Below are 16345 nucleotides of genomic sequence, written 5' to 3'. Positions count from 1 at the left end.
GAAATCTGGTCTCCAGGAAGAAAAGGGAGGGAAGAGAGATGTTGGTTATTACATACTTGTGCGCAAAAAATGTAATAATGAAAAACGCTGTTTAGACTTCTTTGGTAGAGCTGATCTGCTGTCTTTCAGCTGATTAGCAGTCTTTGTAGTGGTGTTACTTTCCTGAACATGCTTGGCATGACTGTAATGGTGTTACTTTCCTGGTCTCATCTATAAAAATGGGGCCGGGGGGCTCAAAACCCCCTTTTCTTTAAAAAGAATCACAGTACTTCCACGAGAATCACAATGCTTCCACGAGAAGCAAATTAGTACTCCCTTCATCCTATAATATAGGACGTTTTTTTACACTGGTGTAGTGTCAAAAAACGTCTTACATTATGAGACAAAGGAAGTAGTTCTTATGAAAATATAGTTTTCTTTTTCAAGAAGCACAGTTACCATTCGAGAAAAAATATTTTCCTCCCAAACGTAGGAAAAACCAGGCAAAAATCAAAAAAAGAACTCCATCTACAACCTGAAAACATGTTTAGAAAAATAAAAAACCAAAACTTGAGAGAGTGCCCGACACGCGACAAGTGATGGTGTGACTCTTGTGGGAGTCCTGCAAGGGGTAACAGGTGGATAGTTGCTTCAGAAAACAGTGAAGAATGAGTAGTACCGGGCCTGAAGAACACAATATATGTGATATTCTTTGCGCTAGCCCACCTTGGCCCGTCCAACAATTTTATGAAACTTCGCCACTGACACGTTGGTGTTGATCTGGGACCTCCTATTTCCCGAACTACGCGGGTAATAAAGAGGAAACACATGCTCCTCCTTTCCCCATGGTAGCTTTTTGCCGGTAATATGCGTGGCGACGCTCCATCATTTTTGTTTTGTTTTTTGTACTGATTTTTCTGCTTCTTTAAAACATGTTAGGGATTTCAACAAAAGTTCCGAATTAATAAAATGTTCCAAAATTCAAAAAAGTCCACAAATTTGAAAAATACTTCCAGACTACAAAAAATATTTGCAAAATTTTAAAAATGATCATGAATTTGAAATAAACAATTTTATATTTAAAAAAATATCGCAAATTAGAAAATGCTCAAATTTTCAGAATACTTTCATCAATCTTTAAAATGTTACTTGATTTTGAAAAATATTCACGAATTCAAAAAAAGATTGGGAATTTGGTAAAATGTTTGTGAATTTTGAAAATATTCCGAAAATTTTAAAGAATAAAAAAGTTACTGATTCGAAAAACTGTAAGATGATTTAAGAAAATGTCGGCAAAGTAAAAAAAAATTCTTGAATTCTAATAAAATTTCACGAATTTTAAAACTGATCCTGAAATTTAAAAATTTCTCATGAATTTCAGAAATTGTCCTCGGATTTCAAAATTTGCTCCTGAATTAAGAAAAAATAGAATTTAATATAATAAATGGAGAAAAACTAAAAGAAGAAAAAAGGAAATAAAATGTAAAAAATAAGAAATAAAAAAGGAAAAAACGTTTCTATGAAGAGCCCTCCTTTTTTTGAGGGATGAACATAACTTTATTCATCAAATGCTATATTTTGTGGGATACATAAAGGATCATGGGGTTGAATAAGCCACATGTGGCGCCCCTGAACTAAATTAAGGGAAAAAAACTTTGCTAAGCTATGTGCATCATTGTTTGAACGACGACCTTCATAAATAACCTTGTTGTTGAACTCGCTGCCCTAGGCCTGATTTTGGTGATGAATGAACCATATGTGCCTCTGCCATTCCGGTTTATATCATCTACTACTTGTTTGGCATCTGAAGCAATGACAGAATCGTGAAGAGCTAGATCTTCTGCCAAAGCATATGCTTCTTGGCAAGCAACCGACTCTAGGATAGCTGCGTCATGTACTCCTGAGACATCCAATCAAGAGCTTCCCAGGTATGTGTCGTGCTCATCACGACAAACCGCCGCAGTCGAGCCCCTTGTGTGGTATTTTGAGAAGCCTACATCCACATGAGTTTTTGCAAAACCTGTCGACGGGGCCCTGGGCCGTGCGTTGCCACTCGATGCTTGTTGGTTTGAGCCCCCGATCGACCTTGTTGGTTGCTGGTCCTTGACAATTTCCAACTCCGTCATGTACTGATTCATAAAAGCATGAGTTGCCTAGGGGCCCTCGAGGACACCTTCGTGTATAGCCTTCCTTCGCGCAGTCCAAGTTGCCCACAAGGTGATCGCTAGTTTCAGAAAAGCGTCATGCGATAATACCTGGATCATCAAGAATAGCCATGCTTTCGCTGCTGGTTCGGTTGACGCCCTCAGCTGATTCGCAAGGTCACCATCCAGTAGGAGGGAGTGCCTCCATGAGCCAGGAGCACCGCAAAATCAACATGAGCTGGTAGTTGACATGTTTCGATGTTCTCTGACATCCTCGGTTGCAGCGAATGTCTCGCGAGTCTCCAGAGAAACAACCGTATTTTTCTTGGTACTTGGACACATCATATTTATTTCCATGTGCTCCTCTCTTGTTGTATTGGATGTCCCTACTGTTTCTTCGAGCTAGGCCTCGCACCGTTGTTTTGTTGTGATAAGCATTTTGTAAGTTAACCGGGACGAGAAGAGCCCCCTTTTCTCATAATTCCATGAAAAAAAATCTGAGACAACTCTGGTGCAGAGCGGAATGCTACAGATGGGGTATCATTTGAAAGCATTGCCTGCTGGATGCGATGCATGTCCCAATTAGTTGTGGTCGAATCAATCAATCCAGACACGGTTTGAGGAGTGTTATTTACCAAACACCGTACGGTCTCATCATCTCGTCCCTAGGCAACCAGTTGTCATTCCATATGTTGATGGTTGAGCCATCACCAACTCTTTGTATCAAGCCTTGTTTCAAGATGTCCCTTCCTTCAATGATAGCCCTCCATATTTGGCTGGGATGGCCTTCGTGGACTGCCTCTAGTATTGTTGTCATGGGGAAGTAGACACCCTTGAGTACGCGAGAACTAAGAGATTCTGGGTTCTGCAATATCAGCCAAGCCCGCCTAGCGAGCAAAGCTAAATTAAACAACTCGAAATCCTTGAAACCAAGGCCTCCCATATCCTTTGGTTGCGTCATGTCCTTCCATGCAACCCAAGCAGGTTTCCTCTTACCATCTCTGCTACCGTACTAAAACTTCTGAATCAGCATATTTAGGTGTTCGCACAAACCTCTTGAAAGTTTAAAACATGACATGGAATAGATAGGAACCGCCTGCATGGCTGCTTTCACAAGTACCTCTTTTCCTGCCGTGGTCATGCTTTTCTCAATCCATCCTTGTACCTTGCTCCACAAGCGGTCTTTGAGATATTTGAAAGCATCGTTTTTGGAAGATCCCACATCCGATGGCATCCCTAGATACCTTTCGCTCAAGGTTTCGTTGGGGAGATTTAGTAAGCCTTTTATTTTAGCTCTTACATCGTCAGGAACTTCTTTACTGTGAAGATTTGTCATAGTTGATTCTCTGGCCTGTAGCTTGACAATAGGTGTCCAACAGCTGGTGCACCCCTGATGCTCCCACTCCATTTGCCCTGAAAAACAACAGGTTGTCATCTGTGCAAAATAAGTATTAACTGGCGGCGCCGAAGGTGCCACTTCTAGTCCAGATTAGATGACTCTTCTCTTGATTTTATAAGGCACGAAAAGCCCCCTGTTGCTAGCAAAAACAAATAAGGAGAGATAGGGTCCCCTTGTCGGATCCCACATGTTGGTTTGAATTCCTGAAGCCTCTTACCATTGAACAAGACTGGGAATTTTACTGATGTTATCATGCTCATAACAGTCCAACCCATCTTTCTGTGAAGCCAAGTTTCAACCTTCCTGAAACTAGTGCGGAGGAAACCTTGAATGGGTCGTCCCATATAGTGCAAGAGAGATTTAAGAGGATTAAAATTTCCTGTAAAAATTTAGTGCAAATGAATCCACCTGATCTTTACATAGCTAAGACGCACACAACCAAACTATCCGACAAATGACAGGTCTCCATTCTTGAGCAGAATTGAAGACTTCACTTACTACTTGTTTGCACAGTCTTACTCGCCATCTTAGGCCTCACATTTTTCCTGTTTTTCATGCAGAGTTAACCAAACATTTAGCCAATGAAAGAAACAAATACAAATCGGCCAGTGACCCTTTTATTGTCGAAATAGGCTTCTTTTCTGACTTCACAAATAGTCCAGAACACTAGAGTAGATCATGATAACCACGGCTGAATTAGATCATGCATACTACCACATACATCTCTAAACCAAATGCAAATTGAAGAATGTTGTAGTTCAATTTAGCAACCCCCCCCCCCCCCCCCCCCCCCCCCCCACACACACACACAAAATTGACATGTTTTTGCTCCTTTCCAACCTCTTCTAAGCAGATTATCCTTTGTAAATGGTGCTGTTTCACAAGATTAACCAGAAAAGATTTTAATGTTTAAAGGGAGCTTAATCTTCCAGTGAAATTTGGAGGTGAAGTTTGCCTCTTCATTATTATTTTCTGATAGAAAGACCCGATAGTGAAAAAATCACTAGCAGCCAGGGGCCAACTTACAGTGTCTACTGATCTGACAGAGAGTAATTCCAAAGTAGCTAGGTGTCAATTATGCTCCGCCATAATTAAATGGAATTTCCCCAAAAAGTTCTTCTAAAATTGAACCTGGTCATACCCTTTTGTTAAGAACCTCAACAACAAAAACATTTCTTTTTTGTTAAAACTATTGGTAAAGTTGTTGGTTCTCTTCTGCACGATGCCACTTGGTCTAGCTTAGCCAAGTGTACTTGGGACTGGTCCATGTCCATCAGTCCGGTGTACTCAACAACAACAACAACACCAACACCAACAACATCAATGAAAAGAGAGGCTGTGCCGGTACCGTACAATGGTACAAGGTCAGTACAGTACACTAGAGGCCCTAACCCCGCAACACTTAACTGCACTTGATTGGACCATGGAAGCATAACCATCAGGAATGGTACCAAACTCTGTCAAAATAAACAAATTTCCTCTGCTTGTCACTCCGTCTAATTGTCTGTGTAGTGTGAACGACCTGGTCAGCTCTTTAATTTCCTCTAAACAATGCCGTCAACTAGGCCAAGTCCAGGCACTAAACCGCTGACTCTTTCAGCCAGATTGAGAATGATTAGGCATCTGCCAACCAACGTACGTACACGGTGAGATGATAAGCACGTACTTCGTCTAGTTTATCCACCTCCAGGCCATCGTTCATGTGCGGACACCGCTGGCCCTCATGGCCTCATGTGGCCCCGAGTTCCCTCCGCTCCAAGAATCTGCTGCTAATCAGTTATCCCACACACGAGAGAGACGACCATAATTTAAGCCATGCGAGTTCATTCCAAAATACTATAGTTTAACGGCGTATGCCATGGATACTAAGCTGTCGATCGTCCAATTAGCTCCATCTCAAGCCGGCGAGCACGGAGCTACGGATTATGGAGCATGCATGGAATGTATTATCCTCCCACTTGAGGACATCGCCCACTTGATCGTCAGGAGAGACGTACAAAATGCCATGCCATGCTGCACGCGCATGCATGCACCAATAAGTCGTCCAATTTAATTAACGCGCAATTCCTTGTTGGCATCATATTGCATGTGAGCTTCGCTAGCAGCCTAGCGTGCACTGGGATGTCGATGGATCCATGGCATGTTCTCTGCCATTCCCTGACAAATTCTCATTCCCCTGCTCCTCTTATATAAGCCACTCCACGTTCTCTGCAAATCCACCAAGTTTACACCATTGATTCCGCCTGTCCCTCCATCTCTTGTAGCTCTACTAGTGCTCACTGCCCATCTCATCTCAGCTGAGATGGCCAGATCCATGTTGGCCCTGTTCGTCGTCCTGGCGGCGGCCGGCTGCCTCCTGCCGGCGTCCCAGGCGTGGTGGTACCCAGGAACGGCCACGTTCTACGGCGGCGCCGACGGCTCCGGGACAATGGGGGGCGCGTGTGGGTACGGGAACCTGTACAATTCTGGGTACGGGGTCAACACGGCGGCGCTGAGCACGGCGCTGTTCAACGACGGCGCGTCGTGCGGGCAGTGCTACCTCATCACCTGCGACACCGGCAAGTCGACGATGTGCAAGCCCGGCACGTCCATCACCGTGACCGCCACCAACTTCTGCCCTCCCAACTGGGCTCTCGCCAACGACAACGGCGGCTGGTGCAACCCGCCGCGCCAACACTTCGACATGTCCCAGCCCGCCTGGGAGACGCTCGCCATCTACCGCGCCGGCATCGTCCCCATCCTCTACCAGCAGTAAGTGAAGAGTGCCCACACAACTTCTTCTTCTTCCTTCCATTATCTTATATGAGTGTAGTATATAATGAGCATGTCGCCATGTCCTGATGGTGGTGTAGGGTGAGGTGCTCGAAGATGGGAGGGATCAGGTTCACCATGGGAGGGTTCAACAACTTCGAGCTGGTGCTGATCACCAACGTGGGCGGGCCGGGGTCGATCCGGTCGGTGTCGATCAAGGGGGAGAGGACGGACTGGATCCAGCTGAGCCGGAACTGGGGAGCGAACTGGCAGTGCAACGCGCCGTTGGTCGGGCAGGGGATCTCCTTCTCCGTCACCTCCACCAACGGCCAGACGCTCTACATGTACAACCTCGTGCCGGCGTGGTGGGGGTTCGGCATGACCTTCACCAGCAACCAGCAGTTCGGCTATTAATTATTCACCTGATCAATAGCTCGCTACTACCTCGCACGTACTGCCGCGTCGATCTCAGCTAGGCTGCATATGGCAATGGCATCAAGCTGCATCGGATTGCGCGTGTACGTAGCTTGATTTGCCTGCCATTTATTCGTCTGCATTCTGAATTCTGATCTGAAGTTGGGGATTTTTTCGATCTTTTTGTAACATGTATGTATATTCTTTTGTCTCATATATATATATATATATTAAAAGCTATGATATTCGCATAAACGATTGATCGCTCTTTCAAGTCAGACGTGGCTCGTGCGTGTGCGTGTGCTTCCCCTTGGGTCAGATTAACAGCTGCAATCTACATATATAATTAGTAGATCTGAAGAAGAAGAATACTACCTACCATAGTACCATGCATGTTATTGGAAGTCAACATGTGCATCTAGAAAAAAGATCAACAGAATATGCATTACCCTATGAGATGAACATATTTCAGATCAACATAAAAATACCACCAAAAATAAGTCTGGACGTACTCTCAATTTCAACTTTACTCCAGATCAAGGGTTTGAAAAAAGCTGGAAAATCTAACAAAAGATAAATCAAGGGGTAAAAGAGATTTTTGTTTTGTTTCGTTATTACAGTCTAAGTTCAGTCCCTGAACCAATTCCAAAAGTTCTAGATCCTTCATTGTCGATAACAAATGGATTGGCCCCTTGCGCCACATAAATTGCCACAGTATAATGGTTCATACAATGTCTATCCGGTCAACATTTTCTTCGGGACTGGTCATTTCTGAAAGGTAAAGATAAATATATTGCAAATAATTATGAAATGTAGAAACTTTAGAAATATTTCATATAAACAAATACTCTATATGTGACTTGAACCCTTGCACACCACACCATTCTCAACTTGTTGTCTAGTTTAGGTGTAGGCATGGTCATAGGGGGAGTGTTGTTCTCTCAATGAACTCCCCCCCCCCCCTAATGCATAAACTAATCAAACTCTTTCACATTAGCCATTTCTTGATGGTACTTGTGCTTCAAAGATGAGTGTTGGTCATGGGCCCAAGGTTAAAATCTTCGCGGCGCCATACCACTGAACTCAAACATATGTGGCCTCGGTCACCGCCCTCTCTTGGAGAGGTGTGTGTTTCTCGTTCCCTTTTGTTGGTTGTGTGTGTGTGTGTGTGTGTGTGTTTGTTCTCGTTTTCTTCTCGGTTTCTTTTCTTGAGCTAAGCCTTTTTTGGTCAGTCCTTTTTGCGGCTGAGCGGTACTACCACTGTGTGCGTGGTACTACCGCTGATGAGTGTCAAGCGGTACTACCGCCCACCCAGCGGTACTACCGCTGCGGGGCGGGCGATGGGGGTTTATGTTGGGGCATGGGGAGTTATTTTCTCCCCCATACCCATTCGCCCCCACTCGCTCGTCTTCCTCGTCGCTCCAGCAACGTCTCGCCGCAGGAGGTCTTTGGCCGGCCGCCGTTTTCGTGCCGTCCCTCTCCATTTCCTCCAGTGGAGTCGATCCCCACCTCGTCCTCTAGCCATGGATGTCGGTATTGTCCCCGCTCCCGTTCTCTCTTTGCCTAGATCTTGCATCTAGTTTTTAGGGGCAATAGGCATTGCTTTTCTTGTCTTTTGGCTATGTCGAGGCTTGAGTAGGATGGAGCTGGCGTCTAGGCCCTTTGGATTGATGTTTGGTAGGCCTATTTTTGAATTTGGCATCTCCGGTAGTGCCGGATCTGTCCACGGCAGTAGGGAACTGCCGTTCCCCGTCTTGAGCGGTACTACCGCCCATCCTGAGCGGTACTACTGCCCAAGCGGTACTGCCGCGGTTGGGTCGCGGTACTACCGTTGGATGCACAGTTCCATCATTTCCTACCACATTTTGATCCATGTTGTTTTGTTTGGTGGCTTATGCTCTTTCTTTCGTTTTGTTTCATTTGCTCGTGTGTTTGGTTCCAGGTGATGATCATCCTGAGCAGCAGGTCCGCCGTGTCAACCCCGGTCATGCAACGTCAAAGCGCTACCGCACATCTGATTCAGCAGGTGGTTCCTCAAGTGCTCCACCGCCGCCAGCGGGTGCTTCCTCAAGTGCTCCAAAGCTCTCGAAGAAATCTGCCAGCAAGCCAAAGGGGAAAACTGTGACTGAGATGTCTGCCAAGGAGTTCTGAGCAAGGCGTCGCTGCAACCCCTATGAGGAAGACCAAGACCCCACTTTGGTCAACCGCCCATTCTGGAACCGCTTTCAGTTCGCCATCTTCTTCGATGTGATCAAGGCTAAGAAGAATCTCTTTGTTGATGTTCGTTCCATCGACACTGATCCTATGGAAAAGGACCATGAGTACTTTGGTGAAGCCCTTCAGATGTGCACTCAGTTGAACATTCTTAGAATCATGCAGTTCAACAAGGACTTTGATGCAGATTTGATATGTCAGTTCTATGCCACTGTCCATCTTGGAACTGATGAAGAAAGGACTCTGACTTGGATGACGAATGGCAAGTTGCTCACTGTCAAGTGGAAGGCCTTCATGGAGTTACTTGGTGTCGGTGTCAAAACCGGCGGATCTCGGGTAGGGGGTCCCGAACTGTGCGTCTAGGCCAGATGGTAACAGGAGGCAAGGGACACGAAGTTTTACCCAGGTTCGGGCCCTCTTGATGGAGGTAAAACTCTACGTCCTGCTTGATTAATATTAAAGATATGGGTGTTACAAGAGTAGATCTACCACGAGATCAGAGAGGCTAAACCCTAGAAGCTAGCCTATGGTATGATTGTATGTTGTGATTGTTGTCCTACTGACTAAAACCCTTCGGTTTATATAGACACCGTAGAGGGTTAGGGTTACACAAGGTCGGTTACAAAGGAGGACATATCCATATACGTATTGCCTAGCTTGCCTTCCACGCCAAGTAGGGTCCCATCCGGACACGAGATGAAGTCTTCAATCTTGTATCTTCATAGTCTAACAGTCCGGCCAATGGAGATAGTCCGGCTGTCCGGAGACCCCCTAATCCAGGACTCCCTCAGTAGCCCCCGAACCAGGCTTCAATGATGATGAGTCCGGCGCAGTTGTCTTCGGCATTGCAAGGCGGGTTCCTTCTCCAAATTCTGTGTACCTGTCGAAATAATGTCCGGTTCCTTGTGACGGTTTGTACTCCTTGGCTTCTACGCCCAATAATGGCCACTTTCCACGTGTCGAGCGAATGTGAAGAGCCAGGGTGTTTTCACATTTACCCCCTAGCTATGTAAATGAGCCGCCTATTTAAAAAGACGAGGATTCAGATCCAAATCACATCATCCTCCCTTGCCGAGTTTTCATCGGAGCATACCCGACAGAGATCCATTCCACCATGGCCGGTCGACGCAGCTCCTCCTCTCGCACCCCTAGTTCCAAGCCTGGAGATTGGGAGAGATGTTCCATCCCGCACAACAAATTGGTGATGCTTCAGTCCAAGGGATTTCTTCCCCCAGCGTACTTGGTCCCGGTTCGAGCCGGGCTTGCCACCTATAATGGCGGAGAGCCGCCCCAATCCCTCCAAGGGAGAGCGGGTATGCCTTGTCCCTTATCTGGTAAGAGGGTTCAGATTCCCAATTCATCCATTTCTCCGGGGGCTTCTGGAGTTCTATGGCCTCCAGCTGCACAACCTTACGCCTGCCTCCCTGGTGCATATCGCGGGATTCGTAGCTCTTTGCGAGTTATTTCTGGGCTGTGAGGCTCATTTCGCTCTGTGGAAGAAGTTGTTCTGCCTTGTGCCCCGTTCTAAGAAGGGATCAATATATCAAGTGGGCGGAGCCGAAGAGTGGCGTATTGCTGGGACCGGATACCTATCCGGGACCCCGAAGAAGACGTCCTAAGACTGGCCTTCGGAATGGTTTTATATAGAAGATGTCCCCCTTCCGGACCCTATTCGGATCGGCCTTCCTGAGTTTGACAACGCCCCTGTGAAGAAGCGCCGGAGCTGGCGTCCACGGAGCCCCCTAGAGGAAGACGACCGGGACATTCTTTATCTGATGAGCCGGATAAGCTCTTTAGCTCGATCCGGATTAACCATGATCGAAGTCATGGCTATATGCATTATGCGGGGGGTGCAGCCGCTCCAGTATAGAGGCCACCCCATGTGGGATTTCCACGGGGAGGATGACGCCACCGGCCACGGCCGAAAGGGTCGGGATCGGCTGCTGATCTAACAAAGATCTTGTCCACTTTGTACAAGGGAGAAGAGGAGGAATTCCTCTGTGTCAACCCACAGGGCGGATTCTCTATGTACAATACTCCGAGCTGGGTAAGCGGAGACTTTTTCTCGCCCATCCATTTCGTATTCCCGTAGCTTAAGTATTCATTCCGGCGATTTCATCGCAGGAGCTGCGCCAGGCCGTAAAGGAGATAAACAGCCCTCCTCCACAGCCCGAGGACCCTGGACGGTCCCTTGACCTGACCTCCCAGGAGGATCCGGACATATCCGTGGAGCTGATCGACGGGGTTTTTTTTTACTAAGGGAGTAATGACAATACCTTGGTGGCCATTACGGCCGATTACCCCGGGCTAGTTCCAGCCTCATAGGTAACTGAGACCGGAATCCCAGCACTTAAAGAGGGATCCGTCCTTGTGCTCTTTTTTTCATTGCCGTATAACAGCCGTGTCTTGCAGGGGAGGTCCTCGGGGCAGAAGGCCGAGCCTGTGGCAACTAGCCAACAAGGGGCCGCTAGGCCAGGCAGGCTGAAAAGATCCATAGTCCGGATTGAGGCACCGGTGCAGCGGTATGGCGCGCCATCTTTATTGCAAGACATTAGTTACAGAGGCATATTAACGCCCATGCCTTCTTTTCAGGAAAAAGAGCGCTCGCCAGACTATGCCCGGAGAGGCTACCAATCGCGCCTCCACAAGCTAGGCTCCAAAGCCGGACTCAGAGGTGGGAACGAGTACAAGGCGTGCGCCGGGTGCTCCTCCAACAGAGGATACGGATAGACTGTCCGCCACCCATTCCGAGGTGGAAAGTGCCATGAACCACAGGCGTTGCCGGACTGTTCTTTGTGACGCTTGTTTCTCCCAAGAGGCATTGGATGCCTTCAACTCAGGAGACGTGCAGCTCCGTGCCGCTCAAAATGGTCTAGCCAGAGCCACGGAGCAGTATGTAAAAGACATACGAGTGAGAAAATTTGATGGTTCTATATATCAGTAGCCCCTGAGACTTGAAACAGTTAGGATAACTGATTTAAGGATCATTTGTTATGTAGGTTCTTACAGAAAAGAATACTCAACTGTCCCAGGAGCTGGAAGAGTGCAAAGCCCAACTCCAGGCCGCAATGGCCGCAGCAGGGGAGCCCAAAGAGACCCCCTCTGGTATCATATCCGTCAAATGATAAGTATCATATCTAGAGTGCAGCTTTATATGCAGATCTGACGATAAAATTGCAGATGACGCTGGAGTGAATCCGGATAAGCAACAGCTCATACGCCAGCTGAAGGCTGGTGAGAGCGTGCTTACAAGGGTGAGGCAGGAGAAGAATGATCTCCAAGATGCCAACACCAAGCTGGGCGTGGAACTAAAAGATGTTCGTGCCCAACTGTCGGACTCTGTTAAGGAGAATCGGCGGCTTCGACGCGGCATATTTAGTAAGTGCTTGAACGAACTTCTTCCTGAGCTCGCACAGTTGCATGAACGAGTTCGACAGGTGATGCAAGGCGTTGCCCAGGCCTTGTGGTCGTCCGTCTCCATACCCGAAGGCCTTCGAGAGCTTGCAGAAAAGCTGAAGGGAGCATGGTGGCGTTTCCGATTATGGAAGATTTCGGCCTGCCGTTAGGGCGCCAGGGAAGCTTGGGTAATGGTGAAGACACGGTACACGAAGGCTGACCCAAACCACATGGCCGAAGTCAGACCTGTGGGGCCTGATGGCAAGGAGATCCCTGTGAATTTAGTGCACGGCCAAGTAGAATTGGCCGCAAAGTATTCCCAACAGGACTGTAGACTAGACAGCCTATTGGAGGGCATTGAAGAGGAATTCAACCAGTCAAATTGACTATGTAATTGTAAAGTGACATATATGATGTCTTCTAGCCGGATTGTAGATCATTTGTCATGGCAGACCTTTTCGCTTCAACCTCGGGACCCGACAGTCCGGAGTGTATCCGAATACCCTCTCGGTTATATAAGAACCGGGGCATGCGTGGAGACCAGGCGTAGGGGTCATTAGTGCTTTATCAGACAAGTGCCCAACTAGTTATGTTATATTACATGGGTAGTAAGAAACATCTTCCAGAGAGAATAGTTCCGTTAAGGGTTCCTTTCCCTGGGTAGGCATGCCCTAAAGTGCATGTCCGGACTGCGACAAGAAGCGCAGTGAAAACGTCTGGGGGCAGATATGGATAATAAATAAAAGTCATCTTTTGTTCACCAACCGAATATTCTCTTAAGAAGGCTAGCTTTCGGCTTCACTCAGTCTGAGGTACACGTCCGGCTGACCCGGCGGTAACAATCGCAGAGGTGCTCCCCTTATGCCCTAGCCGAATTAATGGGAACGTAGGGCCTAAATACAAGAGCCAGGCAACCCAGCTTGGCCAAAACTTAAGTCATATCGATGCATATAATGGTGAAAAAAGGTACATGCGGAAGTATAACACATGTGTCGGGCGTTGGGCCCAGGTAAATAATTTAAACTTCTGTGAAAGAAGCCCCCAGGTATGAAGAGTGCGGCTAGCGCATCTATGATGTATGAGTGAGGCACAAGGTGATCCTTGAAGGCCTAGGGAAATAAAAAGAAAGAAAGGGAAACAAGACAGATGATGCATATGCAGAAAATGGACGAAGGGCGGGGACTAACATAAAGTCCGGAGCTAGGCGTAGAATCTTCGTAGCCTGGCTGCGTTCCATGGGTTCGGCTCGAGTCGACTGGTCGATGCATCCCGCAGTCGGTACGCTCCACCGGTCAGAACTTGGTCGATAATGAAGGGACCTTCCCATTTGGGCTCGAGCTTGTTCTTTTTCTTATCCGGCAGCCGTAGAACTAGTTCGCCAACGTTATAAGTTTTGGCCCGTACTTCTCTGCTTTGGTATCTGCGAGCCTGCTGCTGGTAAAATGCGGAACGGGCTTTGGCCACGTCGCGCTCTTCCTCCAATGTGTCCAGACCGTCCTGCCGATCGAGCTCGGCTTCTCTTTCTTCGTACATGCGCACTCGAGGTGAGTCATGAATTATGTCACAGGGCAGCACTGCCTCTGCGCCGTACACCATAAAAAATGGTGTATATCCGGTACTACGATTCGGCGTGGTCCGCAGTCCCCAGAGTACGAAGTCGAGCTCTTCTACCCAGTGCGTGTCGGACTCCATTAAGGAGCGCACTAATCGGGGTTTAATGCCGCTCATTATAAGACCATTTGCTCGTTCGACTTGACCGTTGGTTTATGGGTGATAGACTGAAGCGTAATCGAGCTTGATGCCCATTTTGATGCACCAGAGTTTTACCTCGTCGCCCGTAAAGTTCGTGCCGTTATCAGTGATGATGCTGTGGGGGACGCCGTAACGGTGTACAACCCTGGATATGAAATCTATCACCGGTCCGGATTCGGCTGTTTTTACCGGTTTAGCCTCTATCCATTTGGTGAATTTATCCACCGTGACCAATAAGTATTTTTTCTTGTGGGTTCCCCATTTAAGGGGTCCGACCATGTCGAGCCCCTAGACCGCGAAGGGCCATGTAATGGGGATCGTTTGGAGGGCGGTGGGTGGCATGTGGCTTTGATTTGCAAAGAGCTGGCAACCGGTGCAGCGTTGGACCAAGTCCTGTGCATCTGCCCGGGCCGTTGGCCAATAAAATCCTGTGCGGAAGGCCTTGCTTACAAGAGCCCGGGCTGCGGCATGATGGCCGCCGAGTCCGGCGTGAATTTCTGCCAAAAGATTCCGCCCTTCCTCTTCGGAGATGCACCTTTGAAGGACTCCGGTAGTACTTTTTTTGTACAATTCTCCCCCGTGGACCCTGTAGGCTTTGGATCGCCGCACTATGCAGCGTGCCTCATTTTGGTCCTCCGGAAGTTCCTGTCTAATTAGGTAGGCCAGGAATGGTTCTGTCCACGGGGCAATAATGGCCATTATTTCGTGGGCTGATTGTGTTATTTCGCTGGCGGAGCCTCCGAATGTGTCAGAGAGTTCGGTATCGGGTATTTTGGCCGGGTCCGGACTGTTTTTATCGGTGTCCCCTTCCCATGCTACGGATGGCTTGAAAAGCTGTTCCAGAAAAACGTTGGGAGGGACCGCATCGCGTTTTGCGCTAATGCGGGCGAGGATATCCGCCGCCTGATTGTTTTCCTGAGCCACATGGTGAAATTCGAGCCCCTCAAACCGAGCTGACATTTTTAGGACGGCATTGCGATAAAAGTCTCCATTTATTTGGGATATCGCGAGGTTTGAATCCCCGCGCACCTCTAGGCGTTGAATGCCCATGGATACTGCCATTCGGAGACCATGTAGAAGGGCCTCATATTCGGCTGCGTTGTTGGAGTCCGTATACATTATCTGCAGTACGTATTGAATGGTGTCTCCTGTTGGGGATGTCAAGACGACGCCAGCCCCCAGACCAGCCAACATTTTGGAGCCGTCGAAGTGCATGATCCAGTTTGAATATGTGTCGTACTCTTTAGGGAGTTCGGCTTTCGTGCATTCAGCGACGAAGTCAGCCAAAACTTGCGATTTAATAGCTCGCCGTGGCTTGTAAGTTATGTTGAACGGGAGGAGCTCAATGGCCCATTTTGCAATCCGGCCCGTCGCGTCGCGGTTGTTTATAATATCGTTAAGTGGTACTTCCGAGGCTACCGTTATCGAACACTCTTGAAAGTAGTGTTGCAGCTTCCGGGATGCCATGAATACCGCGTACGCTATCTTTTGATAATGCAGGTACTTTGATTTGCATGGAGTAAGGACAGTGGACACGTAGTAAACCGGCTTTTGAAGGGGAAATATGTGTCCGTCCACTTCTCGCTCGACGACAAGCACTGCGCTTACTACTTGATGAGTTGCTGCAATGTATAATAGCATTGGTTCGCCAATGTTTGGCGCGGCTAGGACTAGGTTTGTTGCCAATATGGCCTTTATTTCGTTGAGTCCGGCCGTGGCGGTGTCCCTCCACTCGAAGTGTTCGGTGGACCGGAGGAGGCGATAGAGGGGTAATGCCTTTTCTCCCAAGCGGGAGATAAAGTGGCTTAGAGCCGCCACGCATCCAGTTAATTTTTGTATTTGTTTGAGGTCTGTTGGGGTAGCCAACTGTGACAACACTCGAATTTTGGCCGGATTAGCTTCGATACCTCTACTGGAGACAATGAATCCCAGGAGCTTTCCTGCTGGTACGCCGAAAACGCATTTTTCCGGATTGAGCTTGATGTCATATGTTCGGAGGTTGTTGAATGTGAGCCTCAAGTCGTCTACTAGAGTTTCAACATGCTTGGTTTTAACAACCACGTCATCCACGTATGCCTCCACTGTTTTGCCGATCTGGTTTGCCAGGCATGTCTGAATCATGCGCTGATATGTTGCACCGACGTTTTTTAGCCCGAAGGGCATTGTGTTGAAGCAGAATGGGCCATATGGTGTGATGAATGCTGTTGTGGCTTGGTCTGGCTCTGCCATTTTGATTTGATGGTAGCCGGAGTATGCGTCGAGGAGACACAATGAATCGTGTCCTACGGTAGCATCG

General features: G+C 47.8%; 1 protein-coding gene across 1 annotated transcript; it reads left to right on the top strand.

Moving 5' to 3' along the window:
• Positions 1 to 5729: 5729 nt before the first annotated feature.
• Positions 5730 to 6942, top strand: LOC125554141 (expansin-A28-like). The gene is made up of 2 exons (XM_048717741.1): positions 5730 to 6273; positions 6375 to 6942. Exons 1-2 carry the CDS (start codon positions 5825 to 5827, stop codon positions 6685 to 6687), a joined length of 762 nt encoding a protein of 253 aa, XP_048573698.1. The 5' UTR covers positions 5730 to 5824; the 3' UTR covers positions 6688 to 6942.
• Positions 6943 to 16345: the final 9403 nt, after the last annotated feature.

The sequence above is a fragment of the Triticum urartu genome, chromosome 4, assembly GCF_003073215.2.
Source record: "Triticum urartu cultivar G1812 chromosome 4, Tu2.1, whole genome shotgun sequence".
NCBI classification, from domain to species: Eukaryota; Viridiplantae; Streptophyta; class Magnoliopsida; order Poales; family Poaceae; genus Triticum; species Triticum urartu.
This window is presented reverse-complemented; position numbering and strand designations above follow the sequence as displayed.